Source organism: Mytilus galloprovincialis, chromosome 6 (assembly GCF_965363235.1).
Source record: "Mytilus galloprovincialis chromosome 6, xbMytGall1.hap1.1, whole genome shotgun sequence".
Classification (NCBI taxonomy): domain Eukaryota; kingdom Metazoa; phylum Mollusca; class Bivalvia; order Mytilida; family Mytilidae; genus Mytilus; species Mytilus galloprovincialis.
The window spans coordinates 99,160,222-99,186,427 of NC_134843.1; the positions used below are offsets into that span (position 1 = coordinate 99,160,222).

At 31.5% G+C, this 26,206-nt stretch overlaps 2 protein-coding genes across 3 annotated transcripts in view; one reads left to right on the top strand and one right to left on the bottom strand.

The window, feature by feature from the left end:
- LOC143080918 (uncharacterized) overlaps positions 1 to 26,206 on the top strand; it is a 493,997-nt gene that overhangs the window by 299,437 nt on the left and 168,354 nt on the right. The window lies entirely within an intron of this gene.
- On the bottom strand, positions 1,719 to 26,175 carry LOC143080916 (uncharacterized). The gene is made up of 8 exons (XM_076257075.1): positions 26,092 to 26,175; positions 19,069 to 19,153; positions 12,950 to 13,285; positions 12,241 to 12,375; positions 10,631 to 10,747; positions 4,871 to 4,936; positions 3,879 to 3,918; positions 1,719 to 2,686 (listed from the first exon to the last, which is right to left on the bottom strand). The coding sequence occupies exons 2-8, from the start codon at positions 19,133 to 19,135 to the stop codon at positions 2,671 to 2,673; spliced, it is 777 nt and encodes a 258-aa protein (XP_076113190.1). The 5' UTR covers positions 19,136 to 19,153; positions 26,092 to 26,175; the 3' UTR covers positions 1,719 to 2,670.

Below are 26,206 nucleotides of genomic sequence, written 5' to 3' on the forward strand. Positions count from 1 at the left end.
CATGAAAGCGAAGGGGATTGTAATTACGACGTAAGAAACATATCCGATATCATTTGTGAAATGGTTATTCCATAACGGTCAACCAACTCGTGATGGCGTCCGTAAAATTTACGAAGGGATGATTTCAACTTCACCATTTGGAACTCTTGGTTTAATAGCTTCCTTGTGAGCAGTAACCCTCTATCAAGAAAATCATGATAGGAAATGCAAGCACGGGAATATCGTATCAATTGGGAGATATATACCCCGTATGCAGGTGCTGCTGGAATGTTGCTACTTAGAAATGGAAACAGACGTCATACTAAACTTCAAAATAAATCCACTGTTTAGAACTGTCAAATTTCAATGACTCGAAGAAAAGACATCAAAGAGTTATTAGCTCTGCAACGCTTTGCTCTCTGTAGAACTAGTGATTCCCCGTTGACTAAATCTAGAAAAGCTACTAAATAAACGATAAACTAAAAATAATCCACCAGAAGATTTTAATATGCGTTAAGTGTATACACAAACCTTTTTTCATTATTTCACATGACAAGATAAATATATGGCGTTTTCAAATGAACATATCAAATGGGATTCCAAACATTTAATGAAGATAAAGGCCGTATACACTTCTAAATCCTAACCTCATATGTTTCTGAAGAGAAAAGAAAGAATTTACAATTTCAAAACGCATCTTTATTCCGTTTATTTTTATCTTGTCGATGGTTTTTGTGGCAGAGCAATGTTTCTCTTGTTCTGTTGTTATCCTCTCATAGTCGATATGGTTCCCTCAGTTTCAGTTTGAAAGCCCTATTTGTTGTCGCTTTATCGAATTATGACAATATAACATATGGATACTACTTTTGCCTTTAATTAACTATCTCGGATTAATTAACTATCTTCTAAATTTGTATGAGCATATTTTTTTTATACCTCAAACGTATACTGTTAAACCACTGAACCAGAATAGAGGTGGGTTAGAGCCTTCAACGTAGTTTAATTATTTACATTATATTTGAGCCTGTCCAATTGCAGAAGCCTTTAGGTCATTGGCTCATTGTGTCTCTTATTACTGTATATCATATTTATTTTTGTTCATCATGTACAAAAATCAGGGTGTTTGTTTTATCGTTAAATTCAATTAGTTTGTTTTATTTGGAGGTGTCATAGCTGACTATGTGTTTCAGGCTGTGAGATGACTTATAGTTGTTATTTCCTTGTAAGTTGGTTCTTGTAGATTGTTGTCACATCGGCAATCAAATAACATTTTCTTATTTTCACATTATTCATTTAACAGGAACTGTTATTAAACTTGTATAAAATGACCAAAGCATGTTAGGCCAAAATATTGGAAGAACTTATCTGTTTTTGTCTAAAATTAAAGGACATATATTCTAAACCCTTAACACAATAAATATACATTACATTGATTTATTCGCACATCATACTCTTTTTAGCTCACCTGGCCCGAAGGACCAGTGAGCTTTTCCCATCACTTGGCGTCCGTCGTCCGTCGTCCGTCGTCGTCGTCGTCGTCCGTCGTCGTTAGTTTTTACAAAAATATTCTCCTCTGAAACCACTGGGCCAAATTAAACCAAACTTGGCCACAATCATCATTGGGGTATCTAGTTTATAAAATGTGTGGCGTGACACGGCCAACCAACCAAGATGGCCGCCATGGCTAAAAAAGAACATAGGGATAAAATGCAGTTTTTGGCTTATAACTCAAAAATCAAAGCATTTAGAGCAAATCTGACATGGGGGTAAAATTGTTTATCAGGTCAAGATCTTTCTGCCCTCAAATTTTCAGATGAATCCGACAACCCGTTATTGGGTTGCTGCCCCTGAATTGGTAATTTTAGGGAATATTTTTGTTTTTTGTTATTATCTTGAACATTATTATAGATAGAGATGAACTGTAAACAGCAATAATGTTCAGCAAAACAAGATCTACAAATACGTGTTCATGACTAAAATAGTCAATTGACCCCTTAAGGAGTTATTGCCCTTTATAGTTAATTATTAGCATTTTTCATAAATTCTTGTAAATTTTTAGAAAATATTTTCAACTGTAATTACTGGGCCATTATAGATAGAGATAATTGTAGCAACAAGAATGTTCAGTAAAGTTAGATAATTGTACCAACAAGAATGTTCAGTAAAGTAAGATCTACAAACACATCACCATCACCAAAACACAATTATTTCATGAATTTATCTGCGTCTATTGTTTAATATGCACATAGACCAAGGTGAGCGACACAGGCTCTTGTTCCTTATCTTCTTACATCCACAAATCTCACCAGCTACTTACAATCCAAAACATATCTTCTATCAAATTTAAAGTGTTATCACTTACATGTGTTTGAAGTGACAATCTGCTACTCGAATATAGTTATTACTTTGCACATACTATTAATTATCAACTTTTGATTCTTTAAGTGAATTGATAAATTTCTCATATGTCTATATGATACTCCCTCAAACACACTAATACAGTAAAAATGCTTAAAAAAAAGTATTAAAATATATTTCGATCCAAGTAAAACATATATATTCCATCAGAGAGCTAAATTGTTCTAGGCACTATAAACTTCATGGCATTCTATCAATAACTGTTCGAACACTGTTGAATAAGAGTACACATTCAGCTGCAACTTTCCTTATTAATTTTAATTCAGTATTGTCTTACCCTGATTCACTACTAAAAAATAATGAAAAATAATAATTCACTTAAAAAAATGACACACTATTTCAATTATTTTCACTCTTTTTTGCAAAGCCTTTAAAGATTTAGTATATATGGTATATGGGCGTTGATTGAGTAATGGCTTGTGCCAAGTATTGTATGCATATTCAGGGCTGGTGTTAGTATTATGATATTAGTACGTGATTATTTGCTGCATTGGCCTATGGTGAATCCGAAATCAAATACAGGTGGCCGAGGACTAAATTAATAAGTCATATTCGTGAAAAGGTTAGGGTATTCTAGTTACGACACACTGAACATATCCGATATCATCTGTGATATTCAGTGATGATCAGCCAACTTGTGAAGGGGTCAGTATAATTCACGAAGGAAAGATGTCTTCTTCAACACTTTTTTACCTTCCTTGTGAGCAGCAACCCTTTATCAAGGATATACAAGCCCGGGATTGTCGTATTAATTGGGTGATAAATACTGCTTAAAAAGGCGCTGAAAAGAAATGAAAGTTAACAATTGTCACATGTAATACAAGTTCTGCCTACCCTTCAGGAGCACCTCAAATAATCTGCAGTATTTAGTGGATTTCGTATTGTCTAATCTTAAGTTTTGTTTAGTTGTGTCTTTTTCTTTTTTAGTCACTTTATTTTCGATCGGTGAGTTTGAATGTCTTTCTGTTATCTTTCGACCTCTTTTGGAAGCTGAATTTATCTTTTTTTATCGTAAACTTTCGACCTTATTGTCAATTTCTTGATGTAAGTCAATATATGAGTAGACTCAAGTTGACTTTTTATTTTTCCTCTTTATGTATATCACTTATAAATTTTATAAATATTCTACATCAGCCAATATAATTTGTTAGCATATAATGAATTTACAAGCAGATCAGATTATTGAAATTTCAATAAGACATCTTTTGTTTGGAAGAGGGAAGGCAAATACGTCTCTAGGAAAGAGGACTTAAGTGATTAATACTGATCAAGTTAGTTTGATAATTACACTGACTACTGGTTGAAATATTGATTTTGTCATTTTGGGCCATTTATATCTGACTATGTAATATTGGCTTTACTCATTGCTAAAATCCCTATGTTGACTTATAATTGTTGATTTCTGTATCATTTGGTCTCTTCTGTAGAGAAGTATAATTAGGAATCATACCACATCTATATTTATATTGAATTGATCTTACCTAATTGAAAAATTTAAACTGTTCCTCATTTCTTTACATACTGAAATAATCATAAATTGCACATAAATCATGTTTCTAAGTGATCATTTTAACGATAGATCTTCAATAAAACAAAAAAAAAAAAAAACAAAAATCAAATTAAGCTATTGAATTGAGATTTATAAACAAGTAATTTACCTTTCATATACACACATATTTATTACCAGTCCTTACTGATCGCAACGATTCACAAATCCTTACTATTTGGTAACTTTTATGTCCAATCGAAGAGTTGTTTTGAGCTATAACGATTTCTGTATTGACAATGTCTTATAGATTTTCTCGAGTTTATCTATCCTTCTACGTATGAGACAGGTCAACGACAAACTGTTAACAATTGTTTGAAGATTTCTGTCTTGTCAAGCAATTTACCTCTACTTTGACGGATCATTAAGATTGTCTGCGAGTTGTTGAGAGCGGTGACGAGTTAATAATGGTTACCAGTGAGTTATTACGGATAGTTGTGATTGACTATGAGTTGGCACGCGGCGTAGAAATCAGTGCTTATGAAGAGGGCATTTTTAATAATATCTTATCCTAATTAAAACAAAAGACTTAGTTAATAAAACATGTAATACTATATTAAATAACACGGTTATAATTTAATGTTATCAAAAGGATTCAGGTTTAGTGTAATTTTCTATTCGCAGGATAAAAATAGCAATTTTATTGTATCGGTACACCAAGAAGCATTATACTAGGTAAAGCGTTAAATATTGACAAACCTACTGTTTTTGAGCGCTCGTCCCTCTTTTACATGGAAAGTGGTGTACTGCATAACATACAAACAAATGTATCGACTAATTTTGTTGGACTGTTTTCGTTTAATCGCAATTGCAAGTATTTTACTCAGAGCTAGGAGGAGTACATGTTAACGATATATCTTCCATAGTAGATTGACAAAGAGTAATGATGTCGTTTATCCTTTTGCATTTTTACATAAGAAATATTACCTATTGCCACTTTAAAAATACTTGTTACAATTATACCAATAAAACAAATAAGTATCCACCAACTACCTAAAAGTATAAAGAAAACAATGCATGGAACAGCGCTACATATTAGCTTTTTTAAGTTTTGGTTAGCCATTAGCCCAGGTTCAATCCACCATGTTTTCCTCAAATGTTTTCTACCTAGTCGAGAATATTACCGTTGTTATCAGATAGTCCGTTTCAATGTATGTGGGCGTTTGCTTTTGTTGCAGAAAAGTGTGTCTAATAGTATGCTATTAAACAACTACGAAAGTCGGGGTTTTTAATAGCTGACACTAGACAATAAGTGTTGGTATTGTTTATTGTCAAAAGCCATATGGTAACCGATTATTAATCAAATTAAGTTATTTCGATTATAATGGAAAAACTCAAATCTATTATACTTCGAACATGGTGGTTTTTTTAAGTTATATTACAATGTATACTAATATTACGGATTACAAATGTGTCGAGGTTTGTGATTGGATAACAACACAGTGATGTCAGTATATATTCAGGAAACTGCCGGGGTATATACGACGTTTTTATCCCCAATTGGAACCTCAAAAACGTCATCATAACACCGGTTACTATGTGACGTAGTCAAAAGCTATCAGACTGTCAGAGGCTCACAGAGGGAAAATAATGACGTGCTTCAGTCAATAATACATTTTTGATACAAAATCACGCATTTTACACTTTTAATACTTAAATTTAATGTTAAAAGTGTTATTATAAATTATTACATACACGATAAAATTATGTTCACAGCAAATTAGAAAATCCTTCACGTATGCCGAACATATCAGGTTGGGTTTTTCAATATATATGTGTTGTCAACAAATACCTGCACTGGAAAATAACATTAAGTCAGGGGTAATCCGTAATATATGTGTAATTCAGGTCTCAGACAGGGTATATACTGTGACATTCCCGGCTTAGGGCTTATATCCCCTTCGCCTTCGGCTCAGGGGATATAAACTCTAAGCCGGGAATGTCACAGTATATACCCTGTCTGAGACCTGAATAACATATATTATTTATATAAAACCAGGAGATATGGTAGTTCTGCCAATGAGAAAATTATCAAAGGTACCAGAATTATAATTAAATTCGCCAGAAGTGCGTCTCTTCTTCATAAGATTCAGCAGTAACTCTCTGATCTAAATAATTATAAAACATGTACAAAGTTGAAGATCATTTAGGACCCAAAATTCCAAAACAGAGTTCAAATAACGATGATTTGTTTAGTTTATATGTGAATTTATCAATAAACATAACCAACAATGTATACTGTCATCTATTAACAACTCCGACATGGGAAGGGTTTAAATATCATACAGTAAGAGTCGTGGTGTAATGGTTAGGCAAAGTACTACTAACACAAAGGATCCTAATTCGATTCCCGTTTGGGATAAACATTTCAGAGACTGAAATTTCGGCTCTCCCTTGACACCATTTGTGAGTATGGTCTTGAGGAAACAATGATAGTCCGTTGGAACGGAACGATAAATGGCTGACCCGTGTTAAGAGAGAGTCATATCTCCTGTACGTTAAAGACACACTTGTAGATTTTGACAAAGATCAGGCTAATGCCGCTACAAGGCAGCACTCGCACCCGCAAAGTAGAAAGGGATTAATATAAGTTGCAAAACTTGTTTTCCAATCCACTTTAAATAAATACGTTTAAACTAAGATCATACCATAATAACACACGTAAAAGTAACACCATAATGTTTAATTCATACACTGAGCTCGAAACACATCAACATCAAACACAGCCCGTAACCACCAAGAATAAAACAAAAGACACAAGGTATCGATTCAAGAGTACTCGTACTCTTAGTACAAACCCAATAACAATTCATAACTATATTTTGCTCTGCCGGAACAAATATCAATCTGGAACGTCATGAAACAGGACTTTGTGAAATAAACAACATTTTTTCGTTTCAATATTCATCAATATCTGGAGGAAGAAGGAATGACAAATAACAGGTATCAATATTTATGATGAATTAAGATATCACGAACGTTTATATCTAGAAATAATAAAATACCAAAAATTAAAAGGAAAATTTAAATAGGAATGGGAAAATAAAAACTGCAAACTCATAAATTAAACCTGGTTGAACATTAAAAGACCATAAAAAGACTTTTTATGGGTATGAATATGGTATCAGGAGAAAAATAAAATTAGAATTTAAACCATTCAGGTATTAACCTCATTTCCAGTTTGAAGAAAAGGAGACTTGCACTAAATGTTAGGTTGAAGTATATAAATTTGAATTTAAAACATTAAACTAGTACATTTTAGAAGATAAACCTGTATCACCTGTTGTAAGAACGTGTTTGTCAAAATGCTTATTACTTGTACAAAAACCCTGTACAAATTTAATTTGTACAAAATTTGTACAAACTTCCATCTTGTACACAACATATATCTATATATAAACACGGTTTCCTTTAATGTTTATTTATGATAGATGTTGAACAGATGCATAAAAAAAGGAAAATCCAAATGGCAAATACCATGGTATTTTAGACAAATTCATCGACAGTGATGAAAAACAGGCAAATTCATTTGAAATGAGGAAAATCTATAAGAATATGCGAAAAATACACTGGCAATCAACCAATCAAAATCTGGCATATAAGGTGTAATTATGAAAATACAACATAATGACAGGTAATAGTAGAGTATTGGGAATTCGGTTTGTGATTTAGTATATGTCTTTGTTTGACCAAACTAGTTGAACGATGCATTTTCCGCAAATTAAGTTCGAAGGTAAAAAGCAGAATAACAGAATAACCGAAATTCAAAACGGAAAGTACTAATTAAATGGCAAATTCAAAAGCTCAAATACATCACACGAATGGATAACAACTGTCACATTCCTGACTTGGTACATGCAGTTTTTTTATTGTTAAAAAGACAAACAAAATCTGATTGATTAAGGTGTCAGAAATGTTACAGATTCTGATTTCTTAAAAGAAGAAACGTTAACAATTATCGAAAATTAGTAAAAAAAAAACACCATTTAGAACATAGATTACACTCAATACAAATACTACTAACGTACTTCAAAATATAAATGACTTAAATTGGTTAATTTTGTTTAACTATTCCAGAAAAAGAGTAAAATGACTAAAAGTGGCTTAATTATTCAAATACTAGCCTTTGGAATCCTTTGTATATTAAATAGATATTTCTTTAAACATTATTAGCTAACTTCAATCATGCCTTCTGTTAAAAAAACAGCCAATCATCAAAAATTAAACATTTGCAGTTGCTCAGAGTTCCGACTTCATCTTTAGAGATTTCTAAGCTACTCGATGTTTGAAAATGCATGCAGTAAGTATATAGTGGAAGAATCATTTGGCCTATAAATGACAATAACAAAATTTAAAATCTTCTTTATTGCAACAGCAGAACATAGATAAGTTTAATCTATGTTGCAAAATAAGTCAAGTAGTTTTGAATTATTGTTGATTTTGTCATAATAATTATTAGCCTGTTTGCATAACTCTGTATTTTTCGAAATTCTTAAGATTTTCTTCCCATAGAATAGATTTCCTTAGATAACATGTACCTTCGCTGTGATTGTGTCCTGAATGTTTTTATTTAACTTTGTGCTTTACGTTAAACAGTTGTTACTAAATGGATTCGAGCATGTTGAATTTGTCGGTAACCAAAGCCATCTTGACTCTGTTGGACATTTGGCAATGATACAACATCATCATTTTTGAAAAAGGTAGCCTTTTCTAAAAGGACACAGTTTTTATCATGAAAATATACCATTAACAAATAAAGGAAACAGTAGTATACCGCTGTTCGAAATTCATAAATCGATTGAGGAAAAACATAAACAATCCGGGTTACAAACTAACACTGAAGGAAACACATCAAATATAAGAGGAGAACTACGACACAACAGAAATACAACATTAAAATGTAACACACATCGAAACGAACTATAATAAAACAATGGCCATTTTCCTGACTTGGTACAGGACATTTTAATAAAAATGGTAGGTTGGCAATGTTAAATATAACATTAAAAAAACAACATTACATGAAAAGACTCCAATACGAAAAAGTTGGAGTGCATATAGGACAGAGAAACACACGAATTATATGTAACAAAAGGTACCAGGTTTAAAATGTAATATGTCACACGGGCGGTTGTTCCACACAAGACTAACCAGTGACGCTCTGATGAAAAAAGTTCAAAAGCCAAAACAAGTTTAAAGGTGAAGAACATTAAGGACCAAAAGTTTCAAAAAACCGTGCCTAATACGGCTTGGGTTATTTGCTTGGGATAAGAACATCCTTATTTAGGATAATTCATACTTTTGCAAACAGTATTTTTTTTATAAAATGACAATATAATAGATATGAATGATAAAACTTGTGACTCACTACAGAATAAAAACGTATAAATAAAACAGCCTAAACCAGCACATACAAACTCATAGCCGCGCTAGCCAAACTGATAAACGCACAAAGTGACGTCACATTTGAATTTCTTAAAATTTCCCAAAAAATAAGATAGAATTAGGATAGAATTCAAAATTAGGTTTGTAATGCTGATATAACATTTATTAATTAACAATGAAAATTACAATACTAATTAATATAAAATTTTGGTAGTAATTAGATACTAAATGTAATTATCTAGCAAAAAACTGTATTAAAACAAAGTTTCAAACATCTCAAACATATATCTTTTGACAATTTATGTTAGGGTCACAAAAAAAATAATAATAAAACGAAAATATGTTTGGTCTAACTTATAGTTTGTTCCTATATTGCATAAACATGACTTGATGTAGATGTTTGGAGAACACATTTAGTTATATTTACCTTGGTTGATAATCGTTCCAGAAAATACAAAATAAAGGACGATGGTTAAACCGAATAAGTTTTGAAAATGATCTTTATATCAATTGTATCGCTATGGTCACCAAGGAACTTGTATCACTTATATACATAAAGGCAACAGTATTATATTGCTGTTCAATGGTCATCTGTTCAATAATTAATGAAAGCAAAATAGTGAAAAAATATATCGCTTTTGGCAGCTAGTATGGTTCAATTTTGTCGAAATAAGCTAGGAAAAATTGATGATGAATTATTCACCTTCAAATGCAAAAATCGATATCATTGAATTCGTATTCTAGTGAACTTTAATTTAACCCCTCAGCTAGAGATGGGTACCGCATGCATTTTCCGTGTTCAACTAATGAAAGTGGAACATAGGTAAATCATTTGATTGACTGTTTCGATCCACAAAAAAAAAATCATTCTTATACAGGTAAAACGATGATTTACTTATATTTAAATCCACAATATGAAATGAAACAGACATAGAAAAATCCTAATGCACGAGTTTTATATTTATTTATATCTATATTTATGTTATTATCGCTTATATAACACGACGGGGGCCTAATGGGGAGCAGGATCTGCTTATCTGTCCGAGTCAGGTATCTATCGACCATCTTTTATATGGCAATCCGAGGTCTACGGGGGTCAATTCTACATTTAATTAGTTGGCGTCTAAAATACGCACGAAACGTAGCTATATATGATTGACCATGCTCGGCATATTGTTTATGTTGGACTTTTTATAACTTGGATAAATGTTTTTCATTGTTATAAATCGAATATGAGAATTTGAGTCAAAAACGTATTTTTCATTTTTTTTATTGACAAATAGTATTTAACAATACGTGTACCTTCACATATTCCTGGGATTAACCCCAATGGCATGGTTAATATTCCAATTACAACAAAAGGCAAGAAGACTAACAAATAGTATAACATTGTATTATCTGTGTGACGTTGATATTTACCTGAAAGTAAAATACAAAATTGTTACATGCTTCAAAACACAAACTAATAAAAATTCTTAAAGGAAAAACATAATCGATCAGGATTTCAGATCGTGATATTCCGACTCTCAAATAGACGTAGTTACAATAATATAAAAACGCGACCAAGCAAGACTACAGTGTTGATGTTATTTTTATCTTTTTCTAACGTAGGATTTGAGGATGACGAATGAACTATTGATGTTAATACCCAACATTCCATCTTTTTGCTGGTAGTTGCGTCCGACTTTTTCATGCAGTTCTCTATCTCTCTCTCTCATTCAACCTCTGTTCATCAACAAAAAAAGAAAACCCCTAACTATTGTATCCCGTTAAAAGGTGTACAAACCAATTGGGGACATTATCGAACGTTTTGAAAGAAATTCATAATAAGACATCGATATCGATTCATTAGTTTAACTATCCTGAAATGTCTCTATTTATTGCTATACGTCCTTGTATAGCTAGGTAATTAACATAATTACATTTGGTTGGTGATTCCCATTGATAAAATTAAATTTTCATGTTGGCAGCGTGTTCACTTGACTCTAGTGATCAGGTTTAAATATTACAAGCTGATTTATAAAAACATTTCTAAAGCACCATTGTATTAAAACATTTTCGGAATAATCACGAGGGAACACAGAGAAAAAAAAAACCCAAACTAACCCTTGACCACTCTTTCAAATCATCCCCATAACTAAAAAAAACAACAACTGTTAGGCATTATTAAAGAGATTTATATTTATCAAGATCAAATTAGCCGTGAGGTATTTCGTTTCTTTTGATTTTGAAAATTTCTTTTGTGTCAGCATAAAAACAGCAATTATAAAATGTTTATTACTTTATAAAACAAACTAAATTCAAACGCGAGTGTAACTGAAAGAAATTGTAAAAAAGACGAAATTCAGTCCAGTGGTCGTATTTAAAAGTAAATTGATAATTATTATTTTCTATATACATCGGTTTTGTACTAATATATATATATATATATAATATATACCCAAAGTATAAACTTATTTTTAAACGAATGGATAGCTATAAAACATTTCAAGGTAAAATATACTTATAAGAAAATAAGTAAGTTTAGTGAAATCTTTCTTAAAGTGAAATAATCAGTTTATGTACGTAAAACATGTTCTAGATATGATTTGAGCAATTAAGCTTTCACTGAATATACGCAATTTCTAGCCATCAAAACATACAAAAAGAAAATAACCGCGCAACATGACATTTTGCACAAGAAAAAAGTCACTTGAAACATTTAACTGTATTAGCGTATACTTTTAGCGTAAGTAGATATTAGAAGATGTGGTTTGAGTACCAATGAGACAACTCTCCATCCAAATGACAATTTATAAAAGTAAACCATTATAGGTCAATGTACAGTGCATACAAACAAAGAAATGCAGTCTTCATGTAGATATCATTCAAGGAGCTCATCTATATATCATGCAGCTAAATTATATACGTACAGTTATCTGTATATCGTTGTGCTTTTCCTAATATTGAAAACACCAGTATGAATAGCATCTGCATAAACAGTGCTACACAATATCCACCACATAGAGACAGGAATGCACATTTGTAACCATTTGAATAATCTGTCCCTGCAACATTTGATTTTAAACGCCCATGAGTAAAGAATGTAAACATGAGGGATAGGACGTAATTGTCAACTGAGGGGAGACTCTAATTCAGGAATAACATTTTTCATGGATATAAAAAAGGTGCCTACATTCAGAAATAATACGGTCGTTATTATGATATCAAAAGATATTTTTTACTTCTTCTGTGGCTCAGTTGATTTTAAACACAAGACGATAGCTGATGATAGTGTATAAATAAATGACTGGTGATACATCCGGTCTATAAAGCTCAAACATAGTTGCTGTGACCAATTGGTTGTAAATAAGCTAATCGTATATACTAGGATTATAATGTTGAACACCAGAGAAGTATTTCGTATCTACAAACAACTAATCATTGACACTAAAATGAACACAATTAAAACAATGATTACAAGTTATACTAGTAGATGAATGAATTAGGTTGATCTCAAAAAGTTAATTTTGGTTTTGTCTCATTGTTGTATATCCCACATCTCATTTTCTTATTTCAAGTTAATAGTGACATGGCTAAGTTTTCAAACAGCGTACCTAAATTTGTATTGATGTAACTTACTTTTAGGATCTTTTTTCGTTGAATCTATTAAAACTGATGTTGTTGCATATTCATTGGTATTTTCTCCATGAAAGCATTTCCAAACACCGTTGGCATTGTCTTTCTTATCAACAGTCAATACGGTAGTTTCATTATAGATATTTTGTGCCAGCTTAAGGTCACAATGACCAGGAGCAGTATGTGGTATTGGTGCCGTGCAATGCCCTCTGCTATGTCCAGTTGGATCCTCAAATGTCACTCCTAGTGAAAGGTTCTTTACATCGCAGAATAGACAAAGATGATTACCATCACTTTTCCAAGACAAAGACACTTTGTTTCGATTTTTGCATTGCGAAACTGAAAGCCATAAAAATATATATTTATGTAGACGACTTTCGATTGAAAAAGCTCCCGTCGTTAGACGTCATTGTTTCAAATAAGTCTACGCACTTTTTTTAAGGTTTATGTAGATGTCACTATATACATTTCGGTATATTCAGATACTTTGTTCCTTTTCAATGGACGTATATTTCACATCTTATCTTATTCATGGTTTATTCCTGGGGAGTTTTTATGATATAGAATAATTGATTGCATAATAGAAGGGAGACAAATGATTGCAAAGGGATATCCAAACATATGAGTCGAACAATGACAGCTCAATTTAAAGAAAAGGCAAATGATAGTACAAATATTTTTTTTCACGTGTGTTTAATATTTGCTTTTTTTCGAGGTAGATAAAGAAACGCGAAAAATTTACACCGCGTAAGTTTCACTGTATATTCAAAGACTTATCAAAACGTTTTTGTATATTATATGCTAATTATGTAGTCTATTGTGTATTTCAACAGATTAAATGAATCAATATTGTCAAGTAACATCCTTTTTTTCTTCATAATAATTACTTTGGCTACACATAGGTGCCGCACCTTTTTACAACGCAACAACAGGCATTTGATAAGTAATAAAAAAAAAAACACAAACAAATCACTTTTATACGGACACTTGTATATCTGTATTGATCAAAACCTCCTATTTTAGCATGCTCTAATGTTCATAAATTACATTTCTTTCAAGTTCTGGAAATTGTGTACTTTCGTTTGTATTAAAAGTGTTTATTTGAGATCGATTACCATGGTCGGTCAATCGATGTTGAGATATTAACATCTTCAACAATGGTAAACAGTTATTTTTTTTTCATTCGTATTTTTCCATTCATGGAAATTTTAAACCGTGAAAATTTAACTCATGCAATCGTGAAAAAAACCCCCTAATTTTCAGTATTTTGTTTTTCTAATCAATCCGATAATGGGGGAAGGATTATAACAAAAGGAGTTATGTTTATAATATCAAAAAGAAGACGTATCTTTAATAAAAATGGTCATTTTCCAAAAATTCCACAGAAAATGAAAAATATGAGTGAAATAAAATATCAAAGCCACAATTATGGCATTCAACATGGATCTTTGGCCCACACCAAAAAAAAAAGTTATAAAGGACCTCAAAATTATTAGTGTTAAACAAGTCGAACAGGAAAACCAACTTTCTTTGGGCCTCATAAATCTTTAGTCATAGCGTTGACCGTCTGTTTCGACTGATGGGTTGAAAATTTCTTTTTGACATGGGTTTACATCCCCTTTTTAAATATTGTATTGATATTGTGTCATATATTACATTTATTTGTTCAGTGTATAAAATTGAGAATGCAAATTGGGAATATATCAACGAAACAACACAAGACCAAAGCAGATAACAGACGAAGGTCACCAATGGGGGTTCAACGTCGCCAAAAATGCCGTACACAACGGTGCTCCTTAGCAGGCCCTTTTATAAAAAGGTGTACTAGTTCAGTGAAAATGGACGTCATACTAGAATACAAAACATTATATCAACTTGTTTTAGAAAAAATATGTTTGTGAATTTATTGTTTTTTAATAGATTAAAACATAACTAAAAATATATTTTTTGCACAACTATGGTCTTACACCATATCGATATTCTTAACTTGGCATTAGACAAGGCTAAATGCCCGTCAAATTGATACAATTGACGTTTATGACGTTGTATAAAAGTAACGTCCATGTCGTTCTCACGCATAAACAACTTTTTGTTAGGCCGATTCGTCGCACTCAAAGGGTATAATCATTAACATTCCTGGCACTCAAGGGGTTAAACAAATAAAGGCTGTATGAGTGTCAAAGAGACAACTCTCATTCATCGACCAAAAGACACAGAAATTAACAACTATACATAACTGTTCCGCATTCTACGATGAGAAAATCCCACATTGCTTATAGTACATTTGTATGTAATAAGAGGGCCGGATGTGACAAATATAAAACAATTCAAACGAGAAAAGTATTGACCAAAAAACAACAACCACCCAACTTTAATCTCCGGACTTGGAACAGGCAAATACAGATTGTAGCAGGGCTAGACATGGTTGATTGTCCCTCAACTTTGACTATGTGACAATGCAACATTCGAACAAGCTTAAACTACATATGATGTCCATAAACCAAATCCATTGAATTTGAATATATATTCATGTCTCAGTAAACATGATGTATCTATTTTTTCTTACTGTCTTTGAAACAACTTTCAATAACTAATGGTATACCTAGATCAAAATGCTTTGTCTTTCGTCTTTTTTTGGTAATATGTGCCGATTTAAATATGCAAGGCTTTCTTATTGAATTGCATAGTTTGTACATAGTTGTACTGTTGTATTAACATGTACACCATTGTCGTATGTACGAGAATGGTCGTGCGTATCCAAGCGTGTTAAACTGCAACACGTTCTATATGTGACTGTTCCTAGTCAACAGGTGAAATACCACCGTTGATTTTCCCTATTAGTCTTTGTAAGATTTGCACTTCTAAAAAAATTGGCAGTATTTATCTTTGTTTCAATTGAAGAAATACTTGTCATGAGTGAAGTTTTATCCTGTCCAGTACTAAAAAAAAAGGCAACATAACCTTTTATTGCCTATAGGAAAATAACCATCTCGTTACGTCAACCAATCAATTTATCACCATTATGTGAACAACTTTTAGTAACCATGTAACCCCAAGTTTACAAAATATTTTATAGAAATCCCAAGATATATGGTTATGACCAAGAAATGTTTTACTGCAATAATAAACTAGGATTAATTACCTACAAGTGTCAAATTGAATATTTTTTTCGACCTATATTCGTATGCAACCGGATGTGACGTACCATGATTTTGTAGTATTGCATTAAAAGTCATATTTTAGTGGATGTTGTAGTTTATGATCGTCGTATTTGTTTTTTCTTTTTCTTTTTAATTTAAGGTAGATTCATGGTATACAGCCATCTTGGATTGAACAATCACAGTAAAAAATCGGTCTAGTTATTTGCCTCAATCTGCAAATTTGAAGACAGATTTGCAATTTAATGGCTAGACTGTTTAATAATATAAAGAAAACTTGGCAATTTATTGTATAATCCAAAATATTTAAACAAATATCATATTTCTTGCTTTTAGAATCATTTTTTTCAAACGAAACATTCACGGGAAGATAATTCTTTTCGTAAAAAAATTATACCGGACAGATAGGGAATTTTTTTCTTTTTACTTCTAGCAGGAAAATAAGTTCGGTGACACCATTTTTTCTTTTTATTTTCTTAAAACATATTACAAAACCTATCTAATTTATTTCAAATTTATATTTCTATAGATTTGTTTTATGCACACGAATGTGTTTTTCCAGGAACAATCTAACCAAATTTAGGCAATTTTCAACGACTTATAGCTTGAAAAATAGCACGGTGACCTCTCCTTTTTATTATATTTTTGAAAAGATCATATTAAAATCTTCATTCTTGCTAAGCTAAGTATAAGAAAATTCTGTCTAAAAAGATATTTACTTATGATCTATCTTATATTAATCAAAATAATTTCATTGGTTTTCGATGTTTAAATTCATAATATTTCGTCATGTCAAAATCTTGTATAACTAAACCAGTACGGCATGCGTTTTGATAATTGTTACGGGCCTAGTGGTAACCTCTGTTTCTAATGTCAAAGTATGTGATCCAATTGGGTTTCATTAAAATTATTTCTAACTTCTGTTATTTTCATATAGGTAGGATCAATCAAAATTTGTTTCCCTGTAACTTAAAAAAATATAGTTATTGAAGAAAATAGTCAATCCTTTCAATAAAGTTCTAATTTGTTTCAATTTATCAGTCTTGTTTTAGTAAAACGGATATAATATCATATGATGTTTCCTTAAAAATTGATATCATTATATATAACACCAATCTATGTTATAATAACTTATAAAGGAAGTCAATGTTGAATAGGGACATTTTTATTGATAAAATTGAGAAAAAAATACCAGATGATATTTGTTTTGCATTTAAGGTGGTATGGGAGTCTAAAATACAAGTGACCATTGTATATATAGACAAAATAAAGCTTTTTTGTATGTGCTTTTATTTATATGTCAAAATCTATTATTTAAGTAGATACTATATTGCTGAAACTTTAAAACACTTTTGATACTGTGCTAATTTTTTTTAAATACTTCATGGTTTGCATACTTGTGAACGGTTTCGAAATTAATCATCACCTGTCCTACCTGATGTGTTGAACATACCGCATTAAGGAAGGCGAAAAAACATTTTGCGAAATTGGAAACCTATGAATGATTTTTGAAGTTTTTAAACATTTCTTTCATTCCATAGCCCTCACTTATTTCAGTAACAAAAAATGTTGCATTTATGTATTGCCAAGACTAAGCAATGAAAGTTTGAGTCTGACCATAAGAATATTGCAGGCAAAAATACGCGAGCGTGCTGTTGCCAAATTCACATCAGATAATTATCAAAGGTACCATGCTTATAATTTGAAACGCCAGACGCGCATTTTATCCACATAAGACTTATCAGTGATGCACAGATCAAAATAATTTGAAAGCCAAACTAGTACAAAATTTGAGAGCATTGAGGACCAAAAATTCCAAAAACGTTGTACCAAAAACAGCTACGGTAACATATGCATGGGATATTAAAATCCTTAGTATTTCGAATTCATACGTTTGCAAACAATTGATTTATAAAAATGGCCATCTAATTGTTATTCATGTCAACACTGAAGTGCTGACTTCTGCGCTGGGTATACCCATTGGGAAGAAACGTCCACCGAGAGTGGCATCGAACTGGTAGTGTTTATAGTTATCAAACATACCAGACTTATAATTTGGCACTTCTAGAACTCCTCTTACTGTCCTTATAACAACAGTATAGACAGATAGATAGGCAGGTTGTGATTTTCTTATGAAATATATTAATTGGTCAGATTTTTCTTATGATTTTAAACACATAAAACTTCCAGTAATTTGAATCAAAATTCACACAGTTTTGAGGTACTATTGCATCTCAAACATAATATATCATTAAACGTTAAAACATTTGTTATTTCCCTCAATATGTAATTGATAGAAATTAATTAAAGTGTTGGTAAAACTAAAAACAAAAAATATGTCCATTTAAACAGAGAACCATATGATCGCTGTAAAAGTCCCTCATGTAATCAAAAGATATTTCCTGATGGTGATTGAGATGACTTATCATAATGCGTTTAATGACTTTTCCATTTTTTACTGGTTTGTTTACTTTTTGGTTAATTCAGAAGACCTACAGCTCATAATTATTGTTTTTTTTTTCTCGTAAATTTTTTTATTGTGTAGAATATTTCATACCCATAAGTACCCATGTAGTTTCGGTTTAGCTACTTTTCATATGAAAATTAATACTCGGGCTAACAACAGGCTCGTAATATTGATATGTTGTTTTCTGTCAATAGGCTTGTGGTTGCTTATTATTTGACCATTTTTGCTTCTTTAATTTCTTTGTTCATTGCATATCAAAATTGAAAAAAAGCATAAAACATGTATAGCTTTTATAAGTTTATCAACGGTCTATATTTGTAAAAGTTATTTCAAAGTTGCCTTCACTTGCTCTGCTGAGTTGTCTCATTGGCACTCATACTACAGATCCTTATATTTTTAAATTACCAACACCGTAAAAGTAAGATGTTGAACAGAATAATGTAAGAACAACTTTATCAAAACAAAACAGTTTTGAACAATAAACTATGTCAACTTACGATATAAAAATGTGAATAATAACAACAAATAAGGAAATCCTCGTATTCCTTTCGTTCCAAAAATCATATTCAATCAATGCTTCACCTGCAAAAGAAAGAAATAATAGAACTTTCAATTAAATTACCCGTTTTATATCAAGATATATATAGCAAAAAATGTGGTATGATTGCCAATGAGACAACTCTCCACAAGAGACCAAAATGACACAAAAATTAACAAAGAGATCATTTAAAAAAAGTAAAAAAACTCCGAGGAAAATCCAAAACGGAAATACCCTAATCAAATGGCAAGTTAAAAGCGCACACAAATCAAACAAATGGATAACAGCTGTCATATTCCTCAGTTGGTACAGATATTTTCTTATCCAGAAAATGGTGAATTAAACCTGAATAAAGCTAGCTAAACCACTCACTTGTATGACAGTCGCATCATATATATTCCATTATAAAAACAACGATGTGTGAACAAAAGAAACAGATACAGTAGGTAAAAGTAGGAATCCAACAGCAACACAAACCCCACTGAAAACTGGAGGTGATCTCAGGTGCTCCGAAAGGTTGAGCAGATCCTGCTCCTCAAGTGGCACAAGTTGAGCTGCTCATGTGATTACAAAACCGTGAAAGGGCAACGAGATTATAGTTACGACTTAAGGAAAATATCCGATATTATCTGTGAAACGAGTTTTAAATAACGGTGAACCAACTCGTATAGGCGTTCGAAAATAAGTTTCCAACTCCATTTACAGAAAAAAGAACTCGGGTGAATTTGGTAATTCATTGTATGTTCTATTGAAACATATAGATGTTAATATTGAGAAATATAAAATAGGAATACATATTAAATGCGTCAGTTTCTTTGCAAACTCATCCCTGCCAAGAAATATTGAATGTTTTTATATATATGAATATTTGTGATGAGAGATGCACACGCCTGATGATGCTAATTTGTTAAGCGAAATATTGTGTATTTCTACTTAAAAATTTAATAAAACTTTTTAATGTATTTGCGTGTTTAAGTTATATTCTTAGACATTTATATAATTTTTATTCGGTAACTGTATCAATTTATTTTCACAAACTGATCCACAACTAAATATATTGAATGTTGATTGTTGCTATTTTTAGACTTTATTTATTATTCAAGCAGGCAAAACACGCATCACATATATGTTTGTGTGTAATCTTTTTATATCTATTTCCTATTATCATGTAACAAAGAACTTAATTACCAATTTTGAACTTAAACAAAACAGAAAATACAAGTTGAACATCATGTTTCAAACATTAAATCATATATTTATAACAACAAAATATCAAACGGGTTGAATAAATACCGGGTGTAAAGTCCTTAAGATTGATGAAATGTTGAGACGAAACTTTATTCAATTGTTCTAAAGGGCTTCTCCAACTTTAACTCTCCTTGCCTATCTATTAATATAAACAATTCAACTCTGGAATACACGTCCACTTGTATATTTGTCCATCTGATGAGTTTAGCCTTTTTCAACTGATTTTTATAGTTCGTTCTTATGTTGTACTGTTATACCACTGTCCCAGGTTAGGGGGAGGGTTGGGATCCCGCTAACATGTTTAACCCCGCCACATTATTTATGTATGTGCCTGTCCCAAGTCCGGAGCCTGTAATTCAGCGGTTGTCGTTTGTTTATGTGTTACATAGTTGTTTTTCGTTCATTTTTTTTTACATAAACAAGGCCGTTAGTTTTCTCGTTTGAATTGTTTTACATTGTCTTATCGGGGCCTTTTATATCTGACTATGCGGTATGGGTTTTGCTCATTGTTGAAGGCCGTACGGTGACCCATAGTTGTTAATGTCTGTGTCATTTTGGTCTTTTGTGGATAGTTGTCTCATTAGCAATCATACCATATCTTCTTTTTTATATGAAATGCTTACTGAACAACAAGTGTCCATTACTAACGAAAACATAAATTTAATCAAGAAAATAGTATGCGATATAGAAAGAAAAGAAAGGCAAAATTATAAAAACAACCAACGTAAAATTTTTACCAGAGATCGTCTTTAAGAGCAAATTTCATGTTTTGATATAAATCAGATTTCAAAAAAAGAGTAATTAAAAATAAAATTAGAAAACACGTTTTTAAAAGCAAAAACACCCCGCGGAGAATTATTATGCTGTTAATCTGTTGTCAACAGCATTAACCAACTCCGAAGAAAAACTGTTAAGTAGAGGTCTAAATTTCTGTCCTATTCCAGTCATTATTAACAACTTGCAATTGGAGAAAGATGTAGATCGGTTTGCGAGACGTCGTTGCCTTAAAGTACATTTTAATAGGCAACACATGATATTGAACCAATCACTTTTCCAAATTTAGCCAATACACATCCATACCCCTATTGACAAGTCAAGAGATGTTCCGAAAACTGTAAATATAACCTTTTTGCACTCGGCCTAATCACTCATTCCATATCAAAATCAGGTTAAATACAACATCCAAAAATGTATTTAACCTCTCTTCTTTCATTTCCACCAAAAAAATCTAAGAAATGAGTGAGGAAGGGAAAGAAAAAAAATAAGGAAAAATACACTCTAATTAAAAGGAACTATATTCGTGGACAATGAAAAGCGGGGTCATAAATTGTGGTCTTGGGCCTATTAGGGGCCTAAAATTTTACCAATTCTAATAAAACTTGGCATGATTAAAGCTTAGTATATTATAAAACAGTTTATAAAAAGTTTCAAATCCAAATAAAAAAAAATGTGGCATTTTTATATCAGAACTTTGGGTGCTAAATTGTGGCATTGAACATGTTGAATTAGAACAATTTCAACTATCAAATTTGAGCTTCTAAAAACCAAAAAATACAAAAACTAACACTTTTTAATGTCTCTATGTATAAGTTAACATCTAATTAAAGCAACAGAAAGCATACTTCATGTATCAGACTTATGAAAAATGACCAAAAGTTAATTTTATATGAGCCTGTGCCAAAAAGTAGAGGTTTTCAAATGAATAAAGGCAACAGTAGTATACCGATGTTCAAAACTCATAAATCAATGGACAAAAAACAAAATCGGGGTAACAAACTAAAACTGAGGGAAACGCATTAAATATAAGATAACAACGACACAACATTAAAATGTAACAGACACACACATACACACACACACATACACACACACACACAGAACCGGACTAAGCATTAGACAAAATCCTTTGAGAATAACAAATATAACATCAAAACCAAATACATGAATTTGGGATAAGTACCGTGACACGTCTTATAGTAATGTGAATTCACACAAAATAAAGTGAGGCCTTATATCAAATGTAATATTTTTCACTTACCACATTTTCCTAAAGTTGTTAAGTTATCAACAAATCTTAAACATGCTATAAATGTACTTTTAATGGAAATATAAGTTTCAAATAGCATAACACATGTGGATAAAATGGTCTTTAGCAATGTCAAGATTAAAAAAAGGTTGTCAATTTAGGCCGTTCCCCACATTTGCACATTAAAAAGCATATACATGATACGGGAGATAGAGATATGCTTCCTTTTGCTTAAATATGTGCTTAGATATGATATGATAAAACATGGAGCCTGTATGTAACAAGACTGTCACTTTCAACTATATATGTAGACAGTATGGTCTGATGCAAAGTTTATCAACTTTACTGCTTAAAACCTGAATGAAATTTCAGCTTCAAAAGGCCAATATTTTAACCACTAGCTATCTAACAGAAGAAAATTAAGATAGTCTGTGAAACAGAAATGGTTAAAAACCAGTAATAAGTGTTTTTGATATAGATTCGGTGCAATGTGTTTAGGAATACAACTTTTAAGTGTATAGAACTTCACATTTCACCTGCTACGTATATTGACCGTTAGACTATTAAAACAGCACATTTTGCACTCTTTTTATGTTTTTATCTACTTTTTTGTGTTCAGAATTCACAAATGAGTAAAACAACTGAAATAAATACCACAAACACAACTAGATATCAGAAAAAACCTGTCAGAGAGAAATTAAGTATGCTATTTTTGAAAAAAGTGAAAAAGCTACATTTTGGGCATTTAACCTGAAAAGTGAGTTTTTCACAAAATTTCTATCAAAAGAAAGTGAATATCATTTCTTCTCATGTAGTTTGACAAATTAATACCAATAGATCATTCAGAGAAGATGCCAAAGTAAAAATTCAAAATTTGCTGAAATGCACCTCTTAGGCCACAGACCACAATAAATTCCTCTATCAGTTCTTTATAACGTTTTGCATCATTAAAAACATTGCACCATGCACTTTTCTCAAATATTTTGTGTGTGTAATGTATAGTCTTAGTCCAAATATATATCCAAAATTCAGAAAGATTGAACCAATCACTTTTACAAATTTAGCCAATACACATCCATAGTCAAGTCAAGAGATGTTCCGAAAACTGTAAATATTATCTTTTTGCACTTGGCCTAATCACTCATTCCATATCAAAATCAGTTTAAATACAACACCCAAAAATGTATTTCACCTCTCTTCTTTCATTTCCACCCAAAAAAAAAATCTAAAAAATGAGTGAGGAAGGGAAAGAAAAAAAAATAAGGACAAATACACTATAATTAAAAGGAACTATATTCGTGGACAACGAAAAGCGGGGTCATTAATTGTGGTCTTGGGCCATATTGCACATTTCTATTTTATCTGAGGCATATCTTCGCAGTCTCTGTTGCATAAAGCTATATATATCTTAGGTATCAAGTACTGAAAAAAAAATAGTTACCAGGAGATATCTTTAAGTCATAATAATGTAAAGTTCAGAAAAGAATTTTTGAGAGAAAAAAACTGTTACATTGTCTTTTCAATCGTTGAATGCGTGTGGAACTTATTATTTAGCTGACTTTGTAAGAACACCATTAATTACATATTATTTGAGAATGGAAATCGGGAATATGTCAAAGAGACAACAACCCGACAATAGAGCAGACAACAGCAGTTATTGTTTATCCATATTAGTTTAAAATACTAGTTTATAGTTACTTGTTCATTAGATTATATTTATAGCAAATTTTTATAATTCGTCTTTTGTCAAAATTTTGCACATATAAATTGATATAAAACATTCCAATATAAAATTGATTAAAATTGAGAATGGAAATGGGGAATGTGCCAAAAAGACAACATCCCGACCATAGAGCAGACAACAGCAGAAGGTCACCAACAGGTCTTCAATGCAACGAGCAATTCTCGCACCCGGAGGCGTCCTTCAGCTGGCCCCTAAACAAATATATACTGGTTCAGTGATAATGAACACCATACTAAACTCCAAATTGTACACAAGAAACTAAAAGTTAAAATGATACTAGACTAACAAAGGCCAGAGGCTCCTGACTTGGGACAGGCGCAAAAATGCGGCGGGGTTAAACATGTTTGTGAGCTCTCAACCCTCCTCCTATACCTCTAGCCAATGCAGAAAAGTAAACGCATAACAATACGCACATTAAAATTCAGTTCAAGAGAAGTCCGAGTCTGATGTCAGAAGATGTAACCAAAGAAAATAAACAAAATGACAATAATACATAAATAACATCAGACTACTAGCAGTTAACTGACATGCAAGCTCCGGACCTCAATTAAGGAGGCTCGAGGGTATAAAAATTTCAGAAAAAAATCAAACATTTGTTTTTCATTACAAATTTTATTTATTTCCTTTTGTAGTTGTTACTTTATCATATGGTACAAAAATCATTCCAAACAATCAATTCGTGTTGGCTCCAGATGACTTTCAAAATGTATACATCATTGAAAAAGTTCCAAATTATCTCCCTTTGGTGGAAAAATGCCATTTTTTGGCTCTAAAATTAAAATATCTTTTTCAACTCATCGGTGACTTATCTTTTTTAATATAATTTCCATATAAGCTGTACTTAAACTAAATTATCGTAAAATTTTAGCGATTTCTGTAATAAATTTCCTTTTTTATTTCGATATTACCTTTATTTCTCCTATTACTTCAACAGAAAAAAAACACCTTTACAAAAATGTATGCTTCTTTCGAAGGCAGATTGTGAGCGCAAATGAACGGTGACCCCACTTTTTTATTTTATTTTTCTATTAACTATAAGATAAAGTTCATTTATAAAAAATATAGAGAAATCCTATATAAATGATTTAGACCCGCGAACCCCCTTAAACTGATTGAAAAATTATGTCTTCATCATATAAATATCAGGCACAATCCTCCCCATGAGGGGTTTAGTATCACACCATCATAACATATATGAGAAGAACATAATTCGTGTCATGCAAACAACTGGTTTATTAAGAATAAATGTGTTTAGTTCCGATGCAAAGACCCTATAAATGATTATTAACGCCAAAATATGAAATCTTTAATGACCTGACAACAGTGCCGTAACTATATCCCTTCTTAATAAGTCTATTTAAAAGGTTTGTTAGCTTCTGAGGTGAATACTGACATTTTTGTGCTTTATAAAGAATATTTCCATAAAATATTGGATTGATTGTATTTTTTGTCATTAATGTTGTTAGTGTGAACTGCTCCCAAATGAAAAAAATCATTCTAAAAAAGATTCAGAATTTATTATAAAGAGATCTTGTTAATTAAGACAACGCCATGCAAACTCTGAAATGTTATTAAATGAAATTTTTGTTGGTCATATATTTTGGCTACTAAACTCGAGGTTTTGGAAATGTTGTTTAACGACAGAATTAGCCGTCACAAGAAATTGATCAGACAAATATGAAGATGTTTCACAGAATTAGGTTGAAACTATACATTCTCTTACAAATGTTGTTTTGTTATTTATTACAGGCAATTGACATAACATATAAAACCGAAATGAAAATATAACCCCTCTATGAATATTATAATAACTAATTGAATTATTTGTAATTTTGATTCATTTTATATATTTTCATTAAAAAAATTGACGCTTCAGTTTTTGGGGTTTCGAAAATTTATTTGCATTACCTAAATAAAATAAAATCAATTACTAAGTTAACCGTGCTGTAAAATATTGTTCTTACCTGCAATCGATCAAATCCTTTGATATTAATGTTAAAACAGCTATACACTATGTCCCGTCCACACGAACAGACATATTAGTTCTATTTAAAATTTGTTTCGCACGACTTGTTTTGC